The following is a 9005-nucleotide window of genomic DNA, read 5'->3' on the forward strand; positions in this document are numbered from 1 at the left end:
ATGAACGAGATTTTTTAAATAATATTATAGGAAAAAGAATTGGGAAATCGAAGGATATCTTATTAAATCATGCTGCATGAACAATAAATATATAATTTCTTATAGAATAAACAAGAATTCAATCAAATAAAATTATGAAAAAATAAACTAATCAAAGAATGATTAATAAAAGTAACATTCTTTTTACTGGCAATTTTTCATCTTCAATGAATATAGAAAAAGTATTTTAGAAAATTTTCACTTGAATTAAATGCTTTTTTTTCATTTCCATGTAATATAAAATTTCTCTAGAAGAGTTTCCTCCTCTTTCACCGATATCTCTCTCTAATTCGTGGGCTTAGAGTTCCTTAGTTCTCTTCCACAGATTTTCGCAGAGGAACTCCCCCATTGCTCCTCTTCGGAGATTATCATTCCTTTTCTTTTCCCTTCATTTCCCTGTATTTCCCTTCACTTTCCCACTACCCAAACATGGACCTTTCCACAAAACTCCACCGCTTAGACCTTCACTCATCGTTCTTTCCTTCTCTACGACCCTCTTTTACAAGGGGTTCCTCCTCATTTGTCTCCCCCAAATGCCTTAAATTTAGACCCGCTAAGATAACTTCCCAAGTTTCCACTCTCAGTGTTGAGACCTCCGTCAAAGACCCTCAAAACGACATCGAATCACTGTTCTCATCCGACACAGTGGAAGAGATTGATCGAAAGCGTGGCAACAGGCAATCCAACACCGGAGCTTCGGGTATTTCATCTGGTGTGAAGCTCGAAAACATTAGCAAGAGCTATAAAGGAGTAACGGTTTTGAAAGATGTGAGCTGGGAAGTGAAAAAAGGTGAGAAAGTTGGATTGGTTGGGGTAAACGGAGCAGGGAAAACGACCCAAATGAGAATTATAACGGGTCTAGAAGAGCCCGATTCTGGGAACGTTATAAAGGGCAAACCCCAGATGAAAGTTGCGTTTTTGAACCAAGAATTCGAAGTTTCGATGACCAGGACGGTGAGGGAGGAGTTTATGAGTGCCTTTAAAGAGGAAATGGAAATCTCTGAGAGGTTAGAGAGGGTTCAAAAGGCGATAGAAGGGGCTACCGAGGATTTGGAGCTGATGGGAAGGCTTTTGGATGAGTTTGATTTGTTGCAAAGAAGAGCTCAGGCTGTTGATTTGGATGAGGTTGATGCTAAGGTTAGCAAATTGATGCCGGAGCTCGGGTTTTCGCCTGAGGATTCCGATAGGTTGGTTGCCAGTTTTAGTAGTGGCTGGCAGATGAGGATGTCACTTGGAAAGATTTTGTTGCAGGTACAATTATTAATTTGATATCATGATAGTTGCCTAGTTTATCCCAATGTTTCTTTTTTGCTTTGTTAAATAAAGTAGTGGCAATGAATTTCTTGAGCCTAACGAATATAATTTTTTCAATGTATGTATATATACGCAGTAATAGTAATGTTCTAAATAATATTGTTTACTGCTGCATAAGTGATAGCAAATTTTGGCTATGAGCAGGTTAGCTTGTTAGATATCTTTTGATGATGTGGAGGTTGTTGATCTGTTGTTCATGTGTATGATACGTGGAAGAGTATATTGGTACTCTAAGTGTTTTGTTGATATGATGTAAATTTGCAGGAACCTGATTTATTGCTATTGGACGAGCCTACAAATCACCTTGACCTCGATACAATTGAGTGGCTTGAAGGATATCTCAACAAGCAAGATGTTCCAATGGTTATTATATCTCACGATCGAGCATTTCTAGATCAGCTGTGTACAAAGATTGTAGAGACTGATATGGGTGTTTCCAGGACATTTGAGGGTAATTATTCTCAGTATGTTGAGGCGAAGGCAGCATGGGTTGAATCTCAGTATGCTGCATGGGAGAAGCAACAGAAGGAGATTGAGCAGACAAAAGACTTGATAAGCCGCCTAGGTGCTGGGGCAAATTCTGGTCGTGCTTCTTCTGCTGAAAAGGTACAATTGAGGACGATTCATTCCTGAAATATATTCCATTTCAATTTTTAGGAATGCAAGCTGTCTGCATTGATCATTGTTGTGTAAAGATGATTAGTTTTATGCCATCATAACATTATCAGGTAAATATGCATCTATTAATGATGAAATGAAATTAGTCCCAGATTGCCGACCTTCTTGACTGACTGTAATATTTCAAATGAGTGCCAGAATATCTTCTTTCCTTGTCAAGTTTTATGATCACTTTTATCAGATGAATTAGTTTTCTATTCTGGACCACAAATAATGCACAATGTGGATCACATGAGGTGAAACCTGTATATTTCTTGACATGATGATCTAAAAGTTGATTTGCATAAACAATATTTTCTATGAATAGTGGTATGCAACTTGGTTCTCTTTTCTTGTTTTTCCTCTTACTTCTTCCATTTCAACTTTATTTCAGACAAGACAATTTGTCCTGAGTAGCCTTATGATTGTTTTGTATTCCTAAACTTAGTTCTCAGTAATGCCGTTGAAACTTTGTTTGGAGATTAAGGTTGCTGCTGCCTGAAATTTTTGTATTTTGTTTTCTTTCTTTTGATTATGATGGTGTGTGCCACTTGATAGTTACTGGTTCATCATACTTTGTGCTAGTGTTTAATGAGATCAATTGTTTAGACTCTGAATGTTTTTCTGGCTACTTAATGTTTGCTTCTCCTTCTGTGTTGTAACAGAAGCTGGAGAAACTTCAAGAAGAGGAACAAATAGAGAAGCCATTTCAACGGAAACAAATGAAGATCAGGTTCCCTGAGCGTGGAAGAAGTGGAAGATCTGTTGTTACTATTAAGAATCTGGAATTTGGTTATGAGGATGAGGTGAGTTGAAATGTTTGATGGTGTGAGGAGTATGGTTTAGATTTTTTTTTTTAGGCGGTTCTCTTTTTTGACAATTGTTTGGTTTTTGCGTCAGATGCTTTTTAACAAGGCAAATCTTTCAATTGAAAGGGGAGAGAAAATTGCCATTATTGGTCCAAATGGTTGCGGAAAGAGTACTTTACTGAAACTGATTATGGGTTTAGAGAAACCAAGTGGTGGTGAAGTGCTCCTTGGGGAGCATAACGTTTTACCAAATTATTTCGAGCAGAATCAGGTATGTCGCCTCTAAGAATTCATTATTTGTAGTGGAGATGATTATGATCTTCCTGCTTAGTACCTGAGCTCCTCTTTTGAGCTAAGAAAGTACAAAGTGCTGAATTTAGCAACTTTCTTTCAGGCTGAGGCTCTTGATTTGGATAAAACAGTGCTTCAGACAGTGGAGGAAGTTGCAGAAGACTGGAGAATTGATGATATTAAGGGGCTCCTTGGTCGTTGCAACTTCAAAGCCGATATGCTGGACAGGAAGGTTTCCCTATTGAGTGGTGGTGAGAAGGTAAATACACTACATTTAGTTTTTTTTTCGTATCTTTTTCTTTTATAGATTTCATAAAAAAAACTGTTTCATTCATGACTCCTATACGATTTAGCAAAAATTTATTTAGTCAGGTTGTTGAGGGTGTTTTTAAAATGAATGTTTAACATTATACATGCTGATGAATTTCGATACAAGATTAACCTAATATGGTTCTGTTTAACGTCGCATGGTCTGCATGCCTATTTCTTCCAAAGCCTCCCTGCACACACACAATATTTGGTGAATTAGTGCCTATTGCATATTGTTTTTCATGCCTGAAATAATTATGTGTTGAAGGCATATATTTGAATGTTGTCTCTTCCTGTTCGATTCAGGCACGTCTTGCCTTTTGCAAATTCATGGTGAAACCATCAACCCTACTAGTTTTGGATGAACCAACTAATCATCTGGATATACCCTCAAAAGAGATGCTAGAGGTTTGGTTTTGTCTTAGACCTTCATCCTTTTATCCTGATATTATAGCGTTTTGATTTATCACTCATTTGTTGAGCAATCTTTCAATTCAATCAGGAGGCAATCAGAGAGTACAGTGGCACTGTGATGACGGTATCTCATGACCGATACTTCATCCGGCAAATAGTGAACAGAGTAGTGGAAGTAAAAGACGGGCATTTGCAGGACTATGCAGGCGACTACAATGTATGGTTTTCATTCGGCAACTCAGATACATGTTTGCTATTTTTCTCCATCAGCTAAGAAGTTTATTCACCTGAACTATGTTGTTCAATGAGTTGTTTCTTTTTCGATTAACTGTTGGCACTGATCTCAAATGAACAGTACTATTTGGAGAAGAACCTAGAGGCAAGGGAGAAGGAATTGGAGCGTGAGGCGGAACTTGAAGAGAAAGCTCCGAAAGTAAAAGCGAAATCAAAGATGTCAAAGGTAAGGAACATAGCTGTTTGTAAACTGGGGAGGTCATGGTGTAGATGATAACATGAACCTTGGCTTGGTGGTTTGAACAGGCGGAGAAGGAAGCTCAAAAGAAACAAAGAAGGCAGGCGTTTCAAGCAGCTAAACAAAAATCGAAAGGGCTCAAGAATTCCAAGAGGTGGAACTGAAATCTATACCACACATTGATTGAAGATGACCCATGCAGTGTAAGAACCGAATGACCACCACCACCATTTGTATATAATTTTATGGGAGTAGTGTTGTAAGAACCGAAGCTCCTACATGAATGTCGAAGCTTTGTAAATCGCAGCCGTTTTCAATTCTTCGTTTTTATTTGGTGGTGGTTTGCAATTCATAAATGGTGAACTTCATTGGTCTAGTAAAAGGATGTTCCTCCTCATTCATGCTCAATTCTATTGTTAAAATAACTGAACTGGGAAGCCTTTTTGCCTGGCTTTCTCAAATATGAGAGGCTAATATTATTATTATCTTAATTAAGAATGAATACATAATCGTTTTTATTTGTGACCTAAATTAATTTAACTTAAATTATTATTTTTATAGAAACAATTAATTTTATTAAAATGAAGAAGCATTTAAAATTATAATAAAAATTTATAACTATAAATGTAAATTAAATATATAACAAGGTACAATTTTGATGGACTGTGTCAATAAATAAATCATTTGAGTGATGTGATTCACAAACGTAAATTTTACTTCTAAATCTAGTTTGAGAATTTTAAGTAAAAAAAAAAAAGCAACATGATAAAACAAAAAAAAAACATGATAATAAATAAATGTTATTTTAATTATTGTGGCATGACAAATTCAATTTTAAAAAATAATAAATTAAAAAAACTAAACAAATGAAAATATATCATAAAAGTAGAGAAAGACATTCTATAAAGTCAGGAAAAAGTGTCATGAATTTATTAAAAATAAAAATATAAAAAATAAAGATATAATATAAAATTTAAAAAATAAAAATATTGGTGAATCAGAATAAAGAATGAAAAAAAAAATCTTAAAATGTTTGAGAGATAAATGACCAGGATTTGTAAAACTTAATTTTTTTGTGATTTAACTTAATCATTAAAGTAAATGAATGACTTAATTGAAAAAAGCATTTCTTTAATAATTAGAATAAAATTAATTCAAGAACTAAATGGAGTGTTTATCCTAATATTTGTAATATTAGAAATGTCTAGAAGACTAGAAAGGATGCCTAAAATTAGGGTGATCGCACCACGTTTCAGTAGAACGTGTCCAAACATGAAAGCATCCCCTAACTACAAACCTGCAAACATCACTTCCTTTCGCTTTTCCAACATTCAGTTTTGAAAATTTTAAGAATGAACAAATCTAGAGCAACACCCTTGTCACTGTTTCTTCTTTGGTTAATCATCATATCCCATCAAATTCGACCCGTAGTTTGCCAAGAAAAACAGAACGAAGAGAAGCCAACTGTGTTCCAGTTACTGTCAAACACCCTTGCGTTGTTGAAGAAATCCCATAAGAGTTATTGGGAAAAGATGAAAGGCATCGTCCACGAGCTCCAGTTGCACTTCACCCCTCCAAGTCTCGAGTAAGAACATCATTTGCACTGCATGACGTTCCCTGCTTTTGTTTATTACATACTATGATGAATCCATTTGAATATGTGTGTGGTTAGTTTTAGGGGCACAGGCAAAGGCAAAGGCCCAGCTGCAGCTGTTGGTGCGGGAGAGAAGGTGAAAGAAGCAGTGAAGGACAGCATCGGAACAAGTGAAGCCATCGCTAAAGAAACTGCGAAATCTGCTGCAGAAGCTATCCACAGAACAACCGAGAAGCTCAAAGGGACTGCCCCTGTCTCCGGTAATGAAGAATCTCGCGATGAGCTGTAAACTAAAATCCCATCAACCTATCTTAGATGTGTGTTTGTGTTTTGTATGTGTCATTTACTTGTATGATTTGTAATAATTATGCTTGAAGTAAATTAGAATTTGTATATTTTCAACATTCTTGTATTTCCATTATTTTATATAACAAGAAGGATGACTGGTAGTTAATCCACCAGATTGGCCCAGTGACAATTCTATTGGGTCTAAAGTGAGCTTTAAGGACTATAGCCCCTCTCTCCCCTACGGGCTGGATTTTTAACTGCTCAGCCACCCAAAAAAAGCCTAGTGTGTCAACCAGAAACATTTCGTATATCTTTCAAGTAGCTGACCATTTTAGGCAACAAGATAATCATAGTTGTAAGTATACATTCATGTAGAAGAAGAAGAAGAAGAAGGTTGCATCGTCCAAGCATTAGGAGCCATAAGGGGCATTTGATTATAGTAAAGCATGGATGGGGTGTCATGGTTGTGAACACCATCGTATGTAGTTATCACATAACCTTTGTCATTTATGTCCCTTTCTATCCTCTTCTTCACATTGCATCCTCCACTTGAACATTTATAATAATTCCTGCATTACCCAACAATGTATTCCACATGATCTCAACCAACAAAACAATCGGGGATATATATGTTCAAGTATACATATACACATTTTCTAACTCATAAATCATTATCTTCTTGTCTACATTCAAAAAGTTAGAATTTGGAATTTTCGAAATAGAATATCTCAAAATATAAGGTCTATTTTGAAAAGCAAGTATATAAAGCTGAAGTACCAAGTAGATGTCTCTATATGCTAATGATCATGAACATTAATTTCTACATAAATCTATTATACATAATCGAATATGACACGTGTTTCTGATATTTATGCATATACATTTTAGTAGTAGTGATGGTTTGTAAGTTACTTGATAATATAAGTATTCATGTGAGTCACGAGATGAATAATTTATACATAAATCTATTATAAATAATCGAATAGTTGCCATATTGCTGTAGTTTATTTTTGTTTTTGCTTAACTTAGCCGCTAACTTAAAATTTTAACTTGAACAATGTGCAAGAACATGAGGACAAAAACACCTAAAATATTAATTACTCAGTTATTTTTTAATTCAATAAAATTTTATAATGATATGTTAAATTATAATTAATGTATTAAATATTAATCATAGGATGATTTTTCGAAGTAATTTCGAGAGATGTATAAAAAGTATACATACAAATCAGTAATCACATTACCCTACTCATATTTTTATTTTTGTTAAAATGTTGGCATCCGTATCCTATATTTAATGCATATTGAAGACATAAAAATAAGTTCAGATGACATAAAGACATATTCACAGCAACATTGAAATGTGAATTTTTTTTATAGCCGCAAAGCATTATTTTGCTTTGATGTGGTCCAGAACTCGGAATTGTGCATTTAAATTTTATATTACGAGAATAAACTCATCCGTCCACACTAGGGTACATATATGTGGAGTGATGGATGCGTTTTCTACTTGAACGATGAATGCAAAACTAGTTTTGGTGTGGACATAAACGCAGCAGCACACAGTGTATGTGGAGTGATGGATGCATCTTGTTGGGGGCATGTTTGATGTGATGGGATTTATGATCAACTCTACATGGAGTGCACAACCATGTGCACCGGAAGTGATAAAAAGGGAAATAAAGCTATTTGTACTCTTCTTTGATACAAAGAGGTATGTTTCAAATAATACAAAAATAATGCTTACTAATTAGCATATTGCTGCAAATTGTTGAAGACTTCAACTATAATAATATCAAAATCCCATATGGTGCCTCATTTTATGATATAAAAAAATCCAAATCCATTGTTTTTAGACATAGATTTTCTGCATACTTAAATATTATTATTATTTCCAATTGACCACGAGGAACAAGAAGTTAATAATTATCAAGTTGAAAGTATTATATTTTTAATATAGATGTATACGAAGTTAGGGGGTACGCTTCCTATTGAAACCATGATGATGAGATCCACCATTCATCCATCAGTGGAACTGAATAATTTCATATCTTAATCATAGATTTCATGCAATCAATAAAATAAAATCAGGAAATTACCTTGGGTTGGGGCTGTTCTTGATGGACTTTTTACCATATTTCCTCCATTTGTATCCATCGTCGGTCACGTCCATCTCCGACTTCATTCTCAACGCAACTCGAACCCCCAGGTCCGATTTCATTTTCCCCGCTCCATTTTTGCATTTTCTGCAATTTTTTAACCCAAAATATCAATGAATACCTTAAACGAAGGGAGAAAAGATCCATTGAGGAGCTCATAATATATATCACTTGCATGTTACTCTTTTTGAGGTTGCACCACTGACTTCAGTAGCGGCAGCGATGCCCTTCTCCGACGAAGCCATAATTTGAGACGAGTAGGCGTCGGCGTCGTCAAAGATGCCTTCATCGAGCTTAAGATAATCAGAGAGCTGGAAATCAGGCATGGGATTGGGGTTTTCAGAGAAGAAGGTGTAATTAGGGTTAGGGTTTTGATGAGAAAAGTCCATTTTCTAAGGAAAAACTGGACTTTGGTCTTAGACAGGGTTGTAGGAAGGGGAGCTTGTTTGGCATAGCTGCAAACCATTTTATACATTTAATTTTAAATATCCTAAATAATGTAATTCTTTTTCCTTCCTATTTTTTTCCCTTCAACTTTTAATTTTATGAGCTGCTGCTTCATGGACACTTCCTGGAGGGATGCAACGAAGGTTCTTCGGTGCTGCCACGTGGTATGATGACGTCACATGGGTGACTTATGAATTTAACTTTATTGGGTT

At 35.4% G+C, this 9005-nt stretch overlaps 3 protein-coding genes across 4 annotated transcripts; 2 read left to right on the forward strand and 1 right to left on the reverse strand.

The window, feature by feature from the left end:
* The first annotated feature begins 292 nt into the window (after positions 1–292).
* Positions 293–4641, forward strand: LOC120199862 (ABC transporter F family member 5-like). Its single transcript, XM_039200852.1, has 9 exons — positions 293–1290; positions 1618–1959; positions 2676–2816; positions 2911–3090; positions 3214–3369; positions 3726–3827; positions 3922–4050; positions 4189–4293; positions 4374–4641. The coding sequence occupies exons 1-9, from the start codon at positions 469–471 to the stop codon at positions 4467–4469; spliced, it is 2073 nt and encodes a 690-aa protein (XP_039056783.1). The 5' UTR covers positions 293–468; the 3' UTR covers positions 4470–4641.
* Positions 4642–5578: 937 nt separating this feature from the next.
* Positions 5579–6360, forward strand: LOC120199863. Of its 2 annotated transcripts, none has more exons than XM_039200853.1 (2): positions 5579–5890; positions 5978–6360. In XM_039200853.1, exons 1-2 carry the CDS (start codon positions 5658–5660, stop codon positions 6186–6188), a joined length of 444 nt encoding a protein of 147 aa, XP_039056784.1. In that variant the 5' UTR covers positions 5579–5657; the 3' UTR covers positions 6189–6360. The 2 variants fall into 2 exon arrangements, with proteins under 2 accessions (XP_039056784.1, XP_039056785.1); XM_039200854.1 differs by having other exon boundaries at positions 5984–6360.
* Positions 6361–6473: 113 nt separating this feature from the next.
* LOC120199865 (probable WRKY transcription factor 51) lies at positions 6474–8777 on the reverse strand. Its single transcript, XM_039200855.1, has 3 exons — positions 8518–8777; positions 8287–8433; positions 6474–6756 (listed from the first exon to the last, which is right to left on the reverse strand). Exons 1-3 carry the CDS (start codon positions 8733–8735, stop codon positions 6555–6557), a joined length of 567 nt encoding a protein of 188 aa, XP_039056786.1. The 5' UTR covers positions 8736–8777; the 3' UTR covers positions 6474–6554.
* Positions 8778–9005: the final 228 nt, after the last annotated feature.

This window comes from Hibiscus syriacus, unplaced genomic scaffold (genome assembly GCF_006381635.1).
Source record: "Hibiscus syriacus cultivar Baekdansim isolate YM2019G1 unplaced genomic scaffold, ASM638163v2 tig00005678_pilon, whole genome shotgun sequence".
Lineage (NCBI taxonomy): Eukaryota > Viridiplantae > Streptophyta > Magnoliopsida > Malvales > Malvaceae > Hibiscus > Hibiscus syriacus.

What these genes read in the sequence shown, in the direction of transcription:
- LOC120199863 (XM_039200853.1), top strand. Translation starts at nt 5,658, where the DNA reads ATGAACAAATCTAGAGCAACACCCTTGTCACTGTTTCTTCTTTGGTTA. An exon ending in TTCACCCCTCCAAGTCTCGA is followed by an intron (nt 5,891 to 5,977) that starts GTAAGAACATCA and finishes GTGTGTGGTTAG; the next exon opens with TTTTAGGGGCACAGGCAAAG.
- LOC120199862 (XM_039200852.1), top strand. Translation starts at nt 469, where the DNA reads ATGGACCTTTCCACAAAACTCCACCGCTTAGACCTTCACTCATCGTTC. An exon ending in TTGGAAAGATTTTGTTGCAG is followed by an intron (nt 1,291 to 1,617) that starts GTACAATTATTA and finishes GTAAATTTGCAG; the next exon opens with GAACCTGATTTATTGCTATT. An exon ending in ACTATGCAGGCGACTACAAT is followed by an intron (nt 4,051 to 4,188) that starts GTATGGTTTTCA and finishes TCAAATGAACAG; the next exon opens with TACTATTTGGAGAAGAACCT.
- LOC120199865 (XM_039200855.1), bottom strand. Translation starts at nt 8,735, where the DNA reads ATGGACTTTTCTCATCAAAACCCTAACCCTAATTACACCTTCTTCTCT. An exon ending in TCAAAAAGAGTAACATGCAA is followed by an intron (nt 8,434 to 8,517) that starts GTGATATATATT and finishes AAAAAATTGCAG; the next exon opens with AAAATGCAAAAATGGAGCGG. An exon ending in AAGAACAGCCCCAACCCAAG is followed by an intron (nt 6,757 to 8,286) that starts GTAATTTCCTGA and finishes TGGGTAATGCAG; the next exon opens with GAATTATTATAAATGTTCAA.